Genomic DNA, 18,528 nt, shown 5'->3' with positions numbered 1-18,528 from the left:
TAAAATGTCAGTCCTAACAGTATTAAAAGTTGAGCTGAAATCAATAAATAAAATTCTGATACATGTGCCAGGATACTGAACATTCTTGCTAATCACATGGAGCAGAGTTACAGTAGCATCCTCAGTGCAACAAACAAAACAAAACCAAAGAAACCAGCTAAATATAAATATAGTGATGCATGCAGGTACACTGGTAAGTTTAAAGGGATTCTTCACCGCTTTTTAATAATAAACTGTTATTCCCTTAACTAAAATGAGTTGATACATACCTCTCTAGCCTCAGTGCATGCTCTTAATTGCTCTGACGCGCGGTGACGATTTGATAGCATTTAGCTTAGCCCACTAAGCCCAGTTCATTCACTATGGTACCAAACAGAGATCAAGTTAGAAGCGACAAAACACCTCCATGTTTTCCCTATTTAAAAACAGTTACACGAATAGTTGAACGATCAAGTATGATGACATAAAATAAAACGTACATGGTAATACTCGATTGGGAGGTTAGAGACAGAAATGCTCTCCCCATGGGAGTAATGAACCGGACCAGCAGGTGTGTGATCTTAAAGAGACATTCAAGGTGATAGGATCTGTTCCACTGGGCGATCTGACCATCTCTCCAGGAGATGTAAGGATTATGATGGATGAATGACACCTTTCCAGAGCCCAGTGGACGTCCATCCATCTTACCAGCCTCTGTGGAATATAGTGTGGGTTGCTGCTTCACAAACAGTGAGCATTGGAGACTAAACCCCTTTCACTTCGTCGGGTCTCCGTCTGGGAATGCGAAGCGAGGACTCACTTGGGATGGTGCCCCTGACACGGGTAATAGCGGCGATGGGCTGTTTGGCGGCTGCCTCTGGCGGGGAGGTTCTGGAGGGCTTTCACTAGCTCTTCTGTGAGCGATGTCAGACGGTTGAGCTGGTGCACCGCGAGATTATTGGCCTGGGCAGACAATGCTGACTCCAAATCGGGAATGGTCGCTGGATTGTGGGGTGGTGAAGTTTTCTGTAATGACTTGTCACTCGAAGTGGGATCCATATGCAAGCTTTAATAACAATTACAGGCAATGGACAGGCACCAGTACACACAGCAGACAGAGAAAAAGCAAACATGGTCAATTGGCAGGGAAGAGGTCTGGCGGTCACAGGTCCAAAACCAAACAGAAAGTCACGAAAGGGCAGGCAGCAAAGGATCGCAGGAGAAGTACACAACAGGGTCTCTCAATAGGCAGGCAAAAATGAGAGAACCGCTCAGAGATGTTTGTTTTAGCAAAACAAAACTATTGCAGTGGGGAACAGAAGAGTTAGCTTAAATAGACCAGAAGATGATTCATCAGCGTCAGGAGCAGGGCTGAAGGGAATTGTAGTGCAGGTGACAGAAAGTCAATACTCGGGCGATGGAACCTTCTGGTGGTTAGAGGAGGGAACCACAGTTTGTCCCTGTGACAGGTAGTAGTAATAGCGCCAATATTCATGATAAAAGTAGTAGTAGTAGTAATAGCTCTAATATTCGTGATAGTAGTAGTAGTAGTGGTGGTAGGAGTAGTAGAAATAGCTCTAATATTTATTATAATAGTAGTAGTAGTAATAACTCTACTATTCATGATATTAATAGGAGTAGTAGTAAGACTGATAGTCGAATCATCTATGTGTGTGTGAATTGGCTGGAAGGGGCACGACACTAGTCAGCAGGAGGGTAAAACTATTTTTATTTTCCTTCACAATCCCTCGGTCAGATACGATGTCTTCTGGGATTCCGTAGTATCTGAAAATACTAGGGGTGTCCGCGACTAAGGATTTACACATTCGAATCAGAATTTTCGAATCTCTCTATGGTCGACCGATAGTCGAATCATCTATGTTTGTGGAAACCACACACCGGAAAAAATAAACGGTATAAATGGCTTGGGAAAGGCAGGACACTAGTCAGCAGGAGGCTAAGACAATTTTTCTTTTTCTTTACACACCGCACACAGCCACCACTTTTAATAAAGTCATCAAAACTAGGCTACACTACACATTCGTAAATTAACCGTTCTCTTATAACATTTAAAAGCAGCGATCGAAACACAGAACACCACAAAAATATATAAAAGAACATTTTGATAAATAAACAACAAAAAAAAAACCTGCCTAGAGAGGAAAAGAACACTTTGAGTGCTTTTATATGCACGTTCTTAAGCCGATTGTGAAGGGGGTCGCACACTGGACTGAAGCTCAGCGCCGTGTCTCAGGATCTCACACCAGGCAGACGTGAACATTATATACGCACGAGCTTAATTTTGAATCGACTTCTGACAGAAGAGCTGCATGATGAGTGTATCTTGTAGCACAGGATGAAATCAGTATGCACATTCACGATTTGAGGGAAATATACATTTTATCGCTGCGGACAGGCGTCAAATGCCGCCGTTGGTGTATATGTGTTCAAATTTTAAAGGCGCGGCGTGTCCGGTGCGAAGCTCAGTGCCCTTAAAGGGGCGATCGCTCAGCGCCGTGACACGTCTTTATAACACTAATATTAAGCACCCCCATATTGCCAAAATGGTATGATCCTCAGACCTGTTGATTGGAAATTTGATCCCTTACCATCTCTATCGGCCAGTTCATTTGAATCGCACTCAATCACTATTACTCACCCTGTTAAAATCCATGTGGTAGTGGTCTATCGTCCTCCAGGTCACCTCGGTAACTTTGTGGAGGAGTTGGATGTGTTACTTTCTAGCGTCCCTGAGGATGACACTCCTCTGATTCTGCTTGGTGACTTCAACATCCATCTTTATAAACACCTAGCCACAGACTTCAGCATTCTACTGACTTCATTTGACCTTAAGTTAGTATCTACTATGGCTACTCACAGATCAGGTAACCAATTAGACCTCGTCTACACACGCAACTGCTCCACGGACAACACTTTAGTTACTCCATTACACACCTCAAACCACTTTCTCATCACACTTAACCTCATACACTCTCCTGATACAACACGCACTCCTACACAGATTAACTTTCGGCGTAATCTACCCTCACTCTCTCCCTCTCGCCTATCCACTATGGTTTCAACTTCACTCCCTCCACCTGCTCAGTTCTCAGCACTGGACACTAACAGTGCTACTGACACTCTTTGCTCCACTCTAACATCCTCCTTAGACAGTTTTTGCACCCTTTCATCCAGACCAGCCCGCCCCACCCCATCTGCCCCCTGGCTGTCTAATGTTCTCCGTGAACATCGCTCTGGACTCAGGGCGGCAGAGAGGAAATGGCGGAAATCTAAACACTATACTGACCTTACCTAGTATCAGTCTCTTCTCTCTTCTTTCTCTACAAATGTCTTCACTGCTAAAACAACATACTACCACAACAAAATCAACAATTGCTCTGACTCTCGTACACTCTTTAAAACATTCTCCTCTCTCCTTTTTCCTCCTCCTCCCCCTCCTTTATCTACTCTTACAGCTGATGACTTTGCATCATTTTTCACAAACAAAACATCTATCCATTAAGATGGCGCCGCCGTGTTCGGTCGCCGTTCAGGTCGCTCCTCTGAGACTTTGCTTTTATTTATTATTCTACACTCTTTTGTTCTCGATTTTTACTAATCTATCATCAGCCTTGGTCTGCTATGATAGCAAAACACTTTTGGATATAGGTTATCGCTACACTGACCTGGTTCAAGACGCTTTCATCAATCCTCTGTGGCCACCTGAGATTCTTCGGAACGCCGAGTTGAACAAAGGCCACCCGACTCGTAGGCGAAGATTCAAAAAACACCGCGGGAAACGCGCTGGGATCCGCAACAGACTGAGGAAGAGAGCATTCAGTCCTCCCCTCCCGAGCATTCTCCTCGCAAATGTCCAATCCTTGGAGAATAAGATGGACGATCTTAGAGCCAGGATAAGTTTTCAACGGGACATGAGAGACTGCAACATCTATTGTTTGTCCGAAACATGGCTCATGCCCGCGGTCCCGGACACAGCTGTGACGCCGTCTGAGAACTTCTCTGTTTTCTGGATGGACAGAACAACCGAGGCCGGTAAAACCAAAGGCGGTGGAGTGTGTTTCATGATCAACAAGAAATGGTGCCATCCCAGAAACATCTCCATCCTTTCGCGATCCTGCTCGCCTCACCTGGAACATTTATCAATCATTTGCCGCCCATTTTATCTGCTTAGGGAGTTTTCTTCGGTCGTCGCCACTGTGGTTTATATTCCACCACAGGCAGACACGGGACTGGCTTTATCTGGCCTCCATGATGCCATCAGCGGCTCCACAAACAGCCACCCCGATGCGGCTTTCGTCGTCGCGGGTGATTTTAACAAAGCCAACCTTAAGAAAGTATTGCCTAACTTTCACCAACATGTCTCCTGTCCCACACGAGGAGCAAACACACTGGATCACTGCTATTCTCTGTTTAAGAATGCCTACAAGGCTCGTTCACTACCAGCCTTTGGTAAATCAGACCATGCCGCCATTTTCCTTACACCTGAGTACAAACAAAGGCTCGTTCAGGAACCCCCGGTGAGGCGGGAAGTTAAAGCCTGGTCTCCTCATTCAGCGATCACGCTACAGGCAGCTCTTGACGTCGTTGACTGGGACATGTTCCGGGCGAGTTCATCGGACGTCAGCGAGTTCACTGATGTGCCGCTCTGCTTCATCAACACACTGACAAAGCAAGCCACACAAACAATAACTATAACGTCCTTCTCTAATCAGAAACCGTGGGTGGACAGTTCAATCCGCGCTGCAGTGAACGCCCGCACTGCCGCCGCATACAACGCCGGTCTACTAACAGGGAATATGAGGGATTATAAACCATCCTGTTATGCTCTCCAACGCGCCGTTAAAGCCGCAAAGCTCCGTTATAGGGATCGCGTGGAGTCTTATTTCAAACTCAACGACTCCCGGCGGATGTGGCAGGGACTGAGGACCATCTGTGCTTTTGGAACGAAATCCTCTGCAGAAGTGAGAGCTGATCCGTTGCTTGTGAACGAGTTAAACTCTTTCTACGCTCGCTTTGATGGCAATCGCGGCAGCGCTACACCGCCGAGTGACGCGTCAGACAGAATCACTCAGAGCTGCAACAATCACGTGATCTCTGTCTCGGAGGATGAAGTTCGTAGGACACTCAAACGTGTGGATGTTAGGAAAGCTGCTGGTCCGGATGGCGTTTCAGGTCGTGTCCTGCGGTCCTGTGCTGATCAGCTCGCTGGACTCATCACATCCATATTCAATGAGTCCCTTGCTACATCTGTGGTCCCAACCTCATTCCAAAAATCCACCATCAGTCCCTAAGAACAGTAAACCCTCTTGCCTAAATGACTATCGCCCAGTGGCTCTCACGTCTTTAGTCACATTTGCTCCTCCATCCCTGACACCTTGGACCCTCTTCAGTTCGCCTATCGTCCCAATAGATCGACTGAAGGTGCCATCTCTCACGTCCTCCACTCCTCCCTCACACACATCGACAGCAAGAATGGGAACTATGTAAGACTGCTAATTATTGACTATAGTTCAGCCTTTAACACCATAGTTCCCATTAAGCTAACAAACTCCTGGATCTCGGACTGAACTCTTCTCTCTGTCACTGGATTGAAGATTTCCTCACTGGCAGACCTCAGGTGGTGAGAGTAGGACAGTTCACCTCCACCTCCATCACCGTGAGTGTGGGAGCTCCACAGGGCTGTGTCCTCAGTCCCCTGCTCTACTCTCTCTACACGCATGACTGTTTGTCCACACACAGCTCCACCTCTGTCATCAAGTTTGCGGATGATACTGTTGTCCTGGGCCTCATTTCCAACAACAATGAGACCGCATACTTGGACGAGGTGGAGCATCTGACATCATGGTGCCAAGACAACTGTCTCCTTCTGAATGTAAACAAGACCAAAGAACTGATTGTGGACTTCAGGAAGAGACAGCAACGGTCATATCCTCTCATGATCAGCGGGACACCAGTAGAGAGAGTGAGCAGCTTCAAATACCTGGGTGTGAACATCTCCAAGGACCTGACCTGGACTGCACATATCCAGTCTCAGGTGAAAAAGGCCAGGCAAAGACTGTACCACCTGCGCCAGCTGAGGAAATTCCGGGTCTCACCAGCTATCCTGAAATCTTTCTATTCAGGGGCGATAGAAAGTTTACTGACTCAGTGCATCACAGCGTGGTATGGTAACAGCACCAGTCACGACTGCAAAGCCCTGCAAAGAGTGGTGCGCTTGTCCGAGCGCATCTCAGGGTCAGCTCTCCCGTCTCTGCAGGACATCTACATCAAACGATGCAGAGGCAGAGCTACAAAAATCATCAAGGACATTAATCACCCGGCCAACCCCACTTCACCCGGCTGCCTTCTGGTAAGCGCTTCCGTAGCCTGATGGCCAAAACTGAGAGACTCAGGAGGAGTTTCTTCCCACAGGCCATCAGACTCCTGAACGCTGTCACTTAACAACATGTGACTTCACCTCAGTATTAACAAACTCACATACTGATATTGCACTGCACTTTATTCTTGTGTTCCATGTAACTACTCATTATAATGCTGTTTGCACATTACACTCCTGCACTTCTGTTATCCATGTATTTATTTTTATAGTCTCCAGTTTACTTTATCTCACTATGAACTTGAACTTGAACATCTCTCATTAGCAACCAGTTCTCCTCACCACAAACTGACACGCACATCTCAACAACTAACACGAACACGCTTCCATCCTTCTCTCCGCTCTCTGAGGCTGATGTTTCTAAACTCATCCTTTCCAATCACCCTACTTCCTGTCCACTTGATCCTATACCCACTCACCTCCTTCAGGCCATTTCTTCTTCAATCACTCATGCACTCATTCACACTTGTCAACACTTCTCTTCACACGGAAACCTTTCCCACAGCATTTAAGCAGGCTCGGGTAACCCCACTGCTTAAGAAACCCTCTCTGAATCCAGCACTTTTAGAAAACTACAGACCGGTATCCCTTCTGCCTTTCATTGCAAAGACACTTGAGCGACTTGTGTTCAATCAACTCTCTATGTTTCTTGAACAGAACAACCTCCTGGACAACAACCAATCCGGCTTCAAAATCGGCCATTCGACTGAGACTGCCTTGCTCTCGGTAACTGAGGCACTGAGACTGGCAAAAGCAGCTTCCAAATCCTCAGTGCTCATCCTGCTGGATCTGTCTGCTGCTTTTGACACAGTTAACCACCAGATCCTCCTGTCAACACTTAAGAAGACGGAGATCTCAGGAACTGCTCTCCAGTGGTTCAGGTCTTACCTCTCTGGTAGGTCCTAAAGGGTGTCATGGAGAGGTGAAGTGTCTAAGTCACATCATCTAGCTACTGGGGTTCCCCAGGGCTCAGTGCTTGGACCACTTCTCTTCTCCATCTACATGTCATCATTAGGTTCTGTCATTCAGAAACACGGCTTCTCCTATCACTGCTATGCTGATGACACTCAACTCTATTTCTCATTTCAACCAGATGATCCTACAGTCAGTGTTCGTATCGCTGCCTGTCTGACAGACATTTCTGACTGGATGAAGGAGCATCACCTTCAACTAAATCTTGCAAAGACAGAATTACTTGTTTTCTCTACCAACCCAGCACTTCATCAACATTTTTCCATTCAGCTTGGTTCATCAACCATAACTCCACCCAGGACAGCGAGGAACCTTGGAGTTGTGATTGATGACCAGTTAAACTTCACTGACCACATTACTGCAACAGCCCGGTCCTACAGATTTGCTTTATACAACATTAGAAAGATATACCTAAACTCACTTGTTCAAACTTACACAGCCTCCAGAAGCTTGCGTTCTGCGAGTGAGCGACGCCTCTTGGTTCCATCCCAAAGAGGCATGAAATCACTCTCATGGACATTTTCCTGGACCGTTATACCTGTATTACCTGTAGCAATTTTTAAAAAATATCTTAAGACACATCTTTTACAATTGCACCTGACCAATAAAGAATAGCACTTACCTATCCATTCAATTTTGTTTATTTGTCCAAAAAATAATAAATAAATAAATAAATAAATTGTGTACTGTGCTAATTAACTGAGATTTCTTACAGCTCTTACAGGTTGTTGGCCTTGTTTGTTTCGTTGCGAATGACGCAACGGAGAAGTTGCATGAGCCCACCGCAGACCGTGGGGACCGGCCGCCGCGGATGACGAGACCGTACCGAGGGTGCCATCGCCACGGAGCCCGGACCACCAGCGAAGGTCTGACCAGGTGTGGCAACGCCGGCAATGCCGAACATTGCTGAGGGAGTTATTGTGGAGTTCGAGGGCTGGGAAGAAAGCTTCACCCACAACACCTCCACGGTGGGTGAGCTACAAGAAGTCTATGGCAGCCACACGGACAAACTGAGGAAGGTATGCGAGGTGGATTTGATTGACTTTTTTGGCGAAGTCTTCCCTGTACCCCCTGTCTCTCTAGTGTTCTCCAAGCCTCCAGCGTCTCCAGCGTCCCCAGCATCTCCAGAGTCTCCTGAGAGTCAAGAATTCCTACCCAGTCTCCCTCTCCCACCTCCTCAGTTAGTCCACCCCTCAGTACCTTCCTCGCTGCCGCCATTCTGCCCCTCTGCGCCATCCACATGCTGTGTGGGGACGCCAAGTGTCGTCTGGCCACCAGCTTCGTACAGCACTGAGGTTTCTCCATCTCGCCTCCAGCCTCGGTGCCCCCTGCTCCGCCTCAGCCCGTCGACTCTTCGGCGCCCCCTTGGCTCCTCCCTCCCTTGGCTCCACCGGGTACCATCGGTCATACTGCTTCTCCGGGCTCCCCCGTCTCTCCGGCTTCGCTTTGGTCAGTGGTCGACCTGCCTTCGCCTGCGGCTTTGTCTGGCTCCACCCTCCCTTCAGATCTGCTTTTGTCCTCGGTCCCTCCGGATCAGCCGCTGCCCCCTGGTCCACCTCGGGTGCTCATCACTGCGGGGACACCTCTGTCTCCAGGACCATCTCGGGGGCTCCTCACCTTGTCAGCTCCATCAGAGGCTTCTCCGTTGGTCATCCCCAGGGCATCTTCATCCTCCCAGTCATATCCTCCGTGGCTCCTCCCACCATCCACTCCGCCCTGGGGCTTCGTCCTGGCTGGTTTCTGGCACACCATCCAGCTCCTGCTCCTGGCTTCCCTCTGGCTCCTCCCTTTCCATGTCTCCCCCTGGACTCTGGTTTCCCCTCTGACTCTGTGTACCACCCCTGACTGTCTGTTTTGTTGTATTCCCCGCCCCTCCTCTGATGTTAAGTTACGGCGTGAGGACGCACCTTTCCGGAAGGGGGCGTAATGTTACATGTATGCCTGTCCTGTCTCTGTTAGTTTAGCTTGTGTTTCTCCCCTGTTCAGTTGATTAGTCATGTCAATCTCCTGTGCCTTGTCATTCACCTGCACCTCTTTATCCTCAGTTATCCAGTGTATTTAATCCCTCAGTTTGCGCTCAGTGTTTGTCGGTACTCGTTAATGTGTAGCTGTGTTTCGTGTTTCCCCAGAGTTTATCATTAAAATACGTTTCCTGTTCTCCTTCGTCTCCGTGAGCTTATCTACGATCACAGTTTGTAACACGTACAGATCACTAGATTTTTACAATTAAGTTAAGTTAAGACACAGGTAAAAGAATCACTCTTGGATTTTACAGTGTTCTAATAGGGGCTCGTTGTAACGCAGTTACAACACACCCCATTGGTGCGATTTAAACCGTGGCTCATTTCTTCTGCTATTCGATCAGCATTAAAGAATAATATCAACTGATAAATAACAGATTTAAGACAACAATAATATCAGAGATAAAAAATAAACTTAAGTAAGTAATTTACTTTTGCTATGGTCAAATATTTTTTTTTATCTTGACACTTTTTTTTTGTCTAGCAATGTTGATAGGGCAACTAGTAAACACAAAGTTCCGTCATCCTGGCATTTGTGGAAACTTTTAAACCACACGTGTTGCAACTAACCCTGCATTAGGCGGTGCCCCGAGCTCCCCTAAATGATTAATCCTGTTTGACATTTGTGTTAGCTACTGTGTACAGGCCACCAGGGCACAATACAGACTTTATCAAAGAATTTGCTGATTTTCTATCAGAGTTAGTACTGGCAGCAGATAAAGTACTTATTGTTGTTGATTTTAAGATAATGCTGTAGATAATGTAGACAATGATAGACGCATTGGGATTGGCATTTAAAGACATTCAAAACTCTTGGAGTTAGGCAACACGTGTCAGAATGGCATGAGGTTAAAAGAGGGTAAAAGACGAGTAAGCGGTGAGGACATTTCTGCGTGCACTGTATTTTCAGTGTAACAGTTACATAATACAGAATATTATCTAGAGACACGTGGGATTCCTTCTTAAGATTCATCTGTGGCAAAGAATGAAAAAAAGAGGAACAAGAGGAGGATGAAGCCAAGCAATATAAATTAATAAGTGTTGTAAATGAGTTGTAAAAAAAACTTTTATTTTATTACTTTTTTTAAATAAAGGTTTCCGAGTGATATCAGATGTGGTTTTGTGTATGTGCTTTTATTTTATTTAGTGTATGTACTTACCCTGTAACTACACAGATAATTACCCCTTGATTAAAAAATAAATAATTTGTTAATTTTCCTGATAGTTACCCCTTTATTCCCCCAATATTACATATTGTTCCCTTATATGTACACGTACCTACTTTATAGTTACACTATAATTACCAAAAATTATGCTGTAAATTCGCTTTAATTATGCAGTACTTTCCGTGACATAATATAAAGCGTTACCAAGGTTTTTGAGAAAAACATTCCAGAATTTTTCCCAGACTTCAATGGGAACCAATGGTTGAAGGTCCAAATCAATGCAGTTTCAAAGGAAGGGCTTCAGAGGCTCTGCACAATCTCAAAAGAGGAATAGGGTCTTATGTAGACCACCCATAGGTCAATAATAATAATAAAAAAAACCTTTATTTACTTTTTAACCAATGCTTGACTTGGTGTTGTGATTCTTCATGGTATATGAAAGCATCACGATGGAAAGGTGGCAGGCAACACCCCAAAGTCAGTGGGGCTTAGGGCTGGGTTTCGATTCAAATTTCAAGAATCGATTCGATTCTGATTCTCAAGATCTTGAATCGATTATCATTATGTAATTCGATCCGATCCAATCCGATCCGATCTTCAAGATTTAGATAAGTGTTTTTGAAGAAAGCATTTTTTTCCAGCTGTTACCTGAATTACAGGACTGTAGTTATGCAACATAATGATACTATTATTATAGACATTCAACTGCAAATTAATGGAGTATTGATGTTCGTAAAGAACAATCCCCCTTCCAGAGCTGTGCTGTCGCGCGCCGTCATGACAATGCAGCCATCACAACATCCTTGGCAGTTAGAGCGCGCTGCAGTGAGAACGTTCTTCAGCACGGTGACGGCGGTATAACGTTAGGCCGTGTGTCCACCAAAGCGTTTTTAGCCAGCTGAAAACTCCTCACTGTAAGCGCTTGAGAGCGTTTTGGCAGGCAGCGTTTTTTGCTCCTCAGTTGAGACTTGCTTGTTGTTATGATACGGAAAATCCGCGGAGGTCTTTCTAATATCACAGGTAGATTGTTCCTGTATTGATTCTATATAAAATTGCAGATACAATGTAAAGTATTTGCTCTGGCATTTGTTTTAAATCATTTTGTTTCGTTATTATTGCTTGTTGTCATCTGATGACACGCAGAATGTGGAAGTTGGTCTGTGTTGTGTTTGTCCCGTCCCTCCTCCACTGTGATTGGACGGCTGGGTGAAAAGTGTCAGTAATGAGCGCTGCGTTTTACTCAAAGTTGAACATGCTTCAACTCTCGGCGACCAGTAAAACTGGCTGATCGTTCAGCGCGTGAGCGTGAAAAACTTGCTCAGCGCCTCGGTGCACTCCAGGCGTTCTTAAAACCCGGCGCTCTCATTGAAAATGCCAGCCAGTATTCTCTGTCCGCGGCGTTTCTGGAGTTTTCAAAGCTGCCATGTTCGTTGTGTTAATGTCCTTTCACCTCGCGCGCATGCATGAATCCAATGACGTGGCAAATTAAAATTCAATCTAGGCCTATTATTAAATCGATCCTCTGAGTTACGGATCGATCTTTAGAAATTAATATGAAAATCGATTCAGAATTGGTGAATCGATTTTTTCAACACAGCCCTAGTGGGCTCCAAGGACTTTTCCTCTTATTTTTATACATCGGAATATAATTTATAAACTGTCATTTGACAAAGTGTTATGTTTCGGTGTTTGTTTATGTTTGTAATGATATTGTATATGTTTATTTTGTGTAATGGCAATTATTGTTGTATGTGTTTTCCCCTTTTTGCCTTTATTGGTGCTGGTCACCAGTGTATAAATTCATGCCTTGTGTTTGTAAAGCCCCTTTCACACTGCGATTCCGGCAAATACACGGATAATGCGACCCGGCATTTGTTCCCGGGCCGCTAGATTTGGTCCATTCTCACTGCCAGCGAAATACCGTAATATGTGCTCTTTCTCACACAACCCGTAACGGTCCCGGAACGAGTTGACACGTGACATCCTTATGTGACGTATAATGGCGAGCGATCTCAGCTTCAGCGCGGATAGTAAGGAGCTCCGTGGTCTCGACTTGTGTCCAGTTTGCGCACGTTTCTGCTTGTTTAATTTTAGTTTATTTTGTATACGAACACTCTCTGCGTTTAAAACACCGACTAGCTCTTCTGGCACTGCAGGGTTGTATTATTGAAAAAAACAAGCTCTAGGAGTCGCACGATAACTACGTACACGTTGCGGCATTAGTTTCGGCTTTTGTTCACACAGCGCTCGTCCCGGGTCGAATCCCGTAATATTACTAGGTCCCCGACCCGGGTCGAATTCGGTAATCAATGCCGGGACGTGGTTGCTTTCACACAGAAGGCGACCCGGCAATGTTCCGGGAATATTGCGGGTCCGACGTGCAGTGTGAAAGGGGCTTAAGAGTCAGTGGTGTTCTGTGAGAGAATAGAGTAAAATTCGAACTATTTCTCGAACGCCTATTCATATTTTTAAGACATTTAAAATGGTCTATTATCTGACCTTCTGTAGGAGCTGGTGGAGGAAACTTAAAAAAAAAAAAAAAAAAAAACAACAACATCATGAACTAAAAAATATTAATTATAACAATGTTATAAAATAATAATTCAACAGAGTATTAACACTTAATGACATTTTAATAAAAATTAAATTCATAAAAAATCATGAAATTATAATGGCCTCAGTCAACATCAAAACCAACCACACGACAGTTTAATGTTAACCCTATAAGCTAAGAAGTTTCTTATGTTTATGACAGGTTATGTTGTCTCGGTAATGTTAAGTTGTCATGACAAAGACACTGACAGGTTATGATGAATTGGTTTATGTCAAGTTGTCATATCAAAGACATCTCACATAATGTCATCTTTGCATTAAAAATGACAACTGAGCGACACTTAATGACAGTTATCATAAACATTCATAAATACTCCTTCATATTCATGACACGTGTCATGTCATGGTTATGAAGGTGTCATGTTAGTCTTATGCACACCCCTTCAAGTAAAGTGTTACCAAAAAGTCTTAGTAAGAACAACTGTTGGATTTTGCTGTGTATAATGTAAGTGTTAGCAATAAAATTGTAAATCGTTATGACATAAAGGGAAGTGTCACAGGCCGGAGCGGACCGCCACTTAGCGCGAGTCCCGCTCCTCCCCTAGTTTCCACCCCGAGGAGGTCCCAGAAACACCCCAATGACCAGACGGACGAGGACGGGTAAGTTAAAACCAATATTTATTAATTTAGAAGAGATTTATGGGAAAGGGGAAGGAGGGATACTAAAAAGGAGGACGCCAGTCCTCCAGGACTGGGGCCTTGGGATCTGAGTCACTCCTGATTTTCGACAGATCTTCCCGGTCTCTTCTCTCTCTTCTTCGTACAAGCCGAGTTTTGCAGGTGACTATGCAGGCGGTACACTGGGCTCTCAGCTTTGGGCATACAGGTGAGTATACAGGCGGTACACTGGGCTCTTAGCTTTGGGCATACAGGTGAGTATACAGGCGGTACACTGGGCTCTTAGCTTTGGGCATACAGGTGAGTATACAGGCGGTACACTGGGCTCTTAGCTTTGGACGTACAGGTGAGTATACAGGCGGTACACTGGGCTCTTAGCTTTGGGCATACAGGTGAGTATACAGGCGGTACACTGGGCTCTTAGCTTTGGGCGTACAGGTGAGTCTACAGGACCATACACTGGGCTCTTAGCTTTGGACGTGCAGGTGAGTATACAGGACAGTACACTGGGCTCTTAGCTTGAGACGTACAGATGAGTATACAGGACCGTACACTGGGCTCTTAGCTTTGGACGTGCAGGTGGGTATACAGGACAGTACACTGGGCTCTTAGCTTGAGACGTACAGGTGAGTATACAGGACAGTACACTGGGCTCTTAGCTTTGGACGTACAGGTGAGTATACGGGCGGTACACTGGGCTCTTAGCTTTGGGCATACAGGTGAGTATACAGGCGGTACACTGGGCTCTTAGCTTTGGGCGTACAGGTGAGTATACAGGACCATACACTGGGCTCTTAGCTTTGGACGTGCAGGTGAGTATACAGGACAGTACACTGGGCTCTTAGCTTTGGACGTACAGGTGAGTATACGGGCGGTACACTGGGCTCTTAGCTTTGGGCATACAGGTGAGTATACAGGCGGTACACTGGGCTCTTAGCTTTGGGCGTACAGGTGAGTATACAGGACCATACACTGGGCTCTTAGCTTTGGACGTGCAGGTGAGTATACAGGACAGTACACTGGGCTCTTAGCTTTGGACGTACAGGTGAGTATACGGGCGGTACACTGGGCTCTTAGCTTTGGGCGTACAGGTGAGTATACAGGACCATACACTAGGCTCTTAGCTTTGGACGTGCAGGTGAGTATACAGGACAGTACACTGGGCTCTTAGCTTGAGACGTACAAGTGAGTATACAGGACCGTACACTGGGCTCTTAGCTTTGGACGTGCAGGTGAGTATACAGGACAGTACACTGGGCTCTTAGCTTTGGACGTACAAGTGACTATACGGGCGGTACACTGGGCTCTTAGCTTTGGGCATACAGGTGAGTATACAGGCGGTACACTGGGCTCTTAGCTTTGGGCATACAGGTGAGTATACAGGCGGTACACTGGGCTCTTAGCTTTGGGCATACAGGTGAGTATACAGGCGGTACACTTGGGTAGATACAACTCACAGCTCCGTAGTCAGACAGATGTCGGCTTTAGTGCTTCCTCTGATGCAAGGCTTTCTCTTCGACCTAAGGAGGGATCGCTGACAACGTTTGCACAGCACAACACTATAATTCTTCAGGTGGACACACATCAAAAGAAAGACTCACCCACTGTACTCCACACACACTCACAGTGAATTAGGGTCAGGATCACCACGTTGGGCCGGGAAATAAGTCCTGGATAGTAGGAAGGGTCAGTGCAGAGGATGACCATATGAAAACGTCAAGACCACGATCTTTCAGCACGCTCCTTCCTCTTTTTAATACGTTCCCAATGACTTCTTAATGTAAACAATCTCTCCAAGGCAGTAACAATACATATCAACACAGTTGTTTCAACAACGAATGCTTCAAACACTTAGCTCATGTTTTCTTCAGCCCAGTACTTTGTTCTCACTTCGCCCAGCCTGTATCATCCGCCTCCAGACGTCCCTCTGATTCACCGATCGCTCCGTCTCACCCACCGCGATCGCCCAAATCAACTTCACTCACCCTGCAGCGTTTGCCGGAATCAACTCCACCCTTTTCCTGTTCTCCCGTTGCCTTCTTTATATGCCTCCTTTGCTGGAAATTGTCCAACCATCGATCGCCACGTCCATGCGCACACCTGTTCCCAATAACACTCCCTTTTATTTGCCCGGAGTTACCGGAACTAGCCGCGTGTTCCATGGACAATGGTCCGGGCGGACAATTTCCGCCATTTTAGGTTCCGCCATTTTAGGTCACTCCGTGACAGAAGTATTACATAGGTTGATTTTAAAAGGTGACATAATTTCTGACAAAATCGTTAACTGTAGTTAATTATTCAGTCAGAAGCAAGATCAACTTTTAAAAGGAACAGACTTATTACTTCTCTTCCTTTGAAACCAAATAACGGTGATCTGTTGTTGCTGCATCATTACAATGAGAATTACAATAATATGAATGTTCAAAGTGCTCAACCATAGGGAACACGGATCTCCCTTGTAGTATTCATTCTGGTGTAGTTTACTTGAAAAACTGCACAGGCAGATTTGTTTAACTTAGAATATATTTATTTAGACTCTGGTAGCTTGTGCTGCTCACCCACATGCACATAAAACAACAACAGCTCTTCTTCACCTGTTGGCAATCCCCCACCGCTACAGAACCAAGGTGGCCCTCTTTCGTAGTCAATACAATGAAATGACATGCATCAAACGCATAACACTATACCACTTCAATAATGGTGAGGTTTTTTTTGCTTTACAAAATAGCACTTAAACCAATGTATTAATGTATTAATCTTAAGGTGGGTATTTCTGAATACATTTGATTGTCTTGACTCACCATTTGTCTTTGTGCTCTTAAACAATTCCACCCATGACTACTATAACCAAAAGTTTCCAGCACATTTCCAGTCACTCACTGAGAGAGATGTTTATTACACATATGCAAATATTTTATTAGACATTTATCACACTTTTTAAAACTGCAATGTTTGGTCTTTAATTCTTTATTATATTAAATAAAAACTTTATAATATCCATAAGCTTGTTAGTTTTGATGCAGTCATTTGTTTAATGTTACAAAGTTCCTTAAACCAAAGGAAAGCAAAGCAAAAAAAAAACTTTATTGAATTTTTGATTGTAGTTGCTGTATGATCTGAAACTCAGCTGGACTCAATGAAACAGGAAGTAGAAGAGCAGAGGAGACAAGAGCAGGAGGAAGCTTCCCTTATACACTCCATCTATTCAAGACAGTGAAGAAATTATTAGTATTAGTTACTACACTACTACTTATAATAATAAAAGTTATGAAAACTGCATATCCATTAATTATCAATTTCTTTTGACTAATTCAATATTAATTTTAATATTTTTGCTGCTTATGAACAATCACTCATTCATATTGAATTATTATTGTTTGTATAATGAACTTATTTAAAGTTACTGTGGATGAAATCAAACGGCTAACGCATGATCAAACGAAGGCCAGTACCTGCTGCGTTGCAAAGGTCAGTGTTACAGCAGTAGTTAGTAGTTTTCTGATCAATTGTGAGCTGTTTAGTCAATGTCCCACAATTAGATGTGCACCTTTTGGTTGTATAGGTCAGATAAGAAGCCCCTGTAAAAAAATAAAAATAAAAATAAATGTCCATATCATAAGATAATAAAGATAATAAAACCATTCGGAGATTAGCCTTTAGCAAGTATACTTTCTCTAGCAGTATGATCAATATACAGCAGATTTCACTGGACGTACCATAGGATTGTTCCACCGTACTGCTTGCACATGAAGTATATTCATCTGGACATGTCTCCACTTTGTCTTCACAGAAACCCGTCTCATCAGGTCTGCACGAGTAACACTTGAGAGAATATCCTTACAGACAGAGACAGACATCGAGTCAGCTTCTCTACAGTATGACCTGCAAATAATACATTTCAATATTTGCTTTTTTTTGTACCTCCAGTGAGGAAAATGAAAAGAAGAATGACAGAGACTCGCAGATCCATCTTGTTTCAGGAACTGAATGACTGTAGAGAAATAATGCTTCAGTTCTATTATGTCTATTCAGGAAAGGGAGGGTTTAATGACGACTCTGTGAAGGCTTTATGGCACTTACTGCTAAAGGGAAAGTTGAAAGTTCAGCAGGGTGGGGCTCATTTGTGAAAACTAAGAATCTGTCTCTCTCCCAGTGTATCTCCAGACGGTTCTCACTAACGGTGACATGCTGCATTGCATTCTGGGTACATCATACAAAACTCATCAGTGGCTCCCAGAATGCATTGTAGCATGTCAATAACTTTTCAATAATCAATCTAATAAAATGTCAGTCCTAATCAGTGTTGTGCAAGTTACTTCCAAACATTTGTAATACATTATAGATTACTACTTAATGTTATTTAAAAGTAATAATTTATCTTAAAATATTACTGTCTCAGAATTGTACGAATATAAACATGTGAGATTGTCCTGTTCTCTAAGGAGAGCGTGATCACATTGGCGCGTTGTTCATCTCACCTTTCTCGTAAGGGGCTTGAGCGTTCAGCTGTGCCGTCGAGTGCCGGCTGACAGCGGGGGTTGTCACGGCAACCCAGTGCGTCACTCGGCCCTCTGATGCACGGTCTATGAAACCGTAAGCGGGGTTGAGTTCCTTTGCTTATTCCCTGATGTAGTTTCCTTTCTGGTCCACCAGAAAAGGGCTACTTTGGCTAATAAGCATTCGTGACCTGAGGATTACAGTAGGGCTTCCCCGCCGGGTACATCTTCTCAGGCCCCCACTCCTCTATCGAGCTGAGATTTTG

General features: G+C 44.6%; 1 protein-coding gene across 1 annotated transcript; it reads right to left on the bottom strand.

Moving 5' to 3' along the window:
* Positions 1–16,816: 16,816 nt before the first annotated feature.
* LOC137091150 (prostate stem cell antigen-like) lies at positions 16,817–17,781 on the bottom strand. The gene is made up of 4 exons (XM_067455327.1): positions 17,688–17,781; positions 17,483–17,602; positions 17,219–17,344; positions 16,817–16,967 (listed from the first exon to the last, which is right to left on the bottom strand). Exons 1-4 carry the CDS (start codon positions 17,734–17,736, stop codon positions 16,900–16,902), a joined length of 363 nt encoding a protein of 120 aa, XP_067311428.1. The 5' UTR covers positions 17,737–17,781; the 3' UTR covers positions 16,817–16,899.
* Between the last annotated feature and the right edge of the window lie 747 nt (positions 17,782–18,528).

The sequence above is a fragment of the Pseudorasbora parva genome, chromosome 2 (assembly GCF_024679245.1).
Source record: "Pseudorasbora parva isolate DD20220531a chromosome 2, ASM2467924v1, whole genome shotgun sequence".
NCBI classification, from domain to species: Eukaryota; Metazoa; Chordata; class Actinopteri; order Cypriniformes; family Gobionidae; genus Pseudorasbora; species Pseudorasbora parva.
This window is presented reverse-complemented; position numbering and strand designations above follow the sequence as displayed.

Bases quoted from the DNA above. Each gene is read 5' to 3' on its own strand.
- LOC137091150 (XM_067455327.1), bottom strand. From the start codon at position 17,736: ATGGATCTGCGAGTCTCTGTCATTCTTCTTTTCATTTTCCTCACTGGA. The intron at 17,603-17,687 runs GTACAAAAAAAA...TCTGTCTGTAAG, and splicing joins TTTCATTTTCCTCACTGGAG to GATATTCTCTCAAGTGTTAC. The intron at 17,345-17,482 runs GTACGTCCAGTG...ATTTTTTTACAG, and splicing joins TACGGTGGAACAATCCTATG to GGGCTTCTTATCTGACCTAT.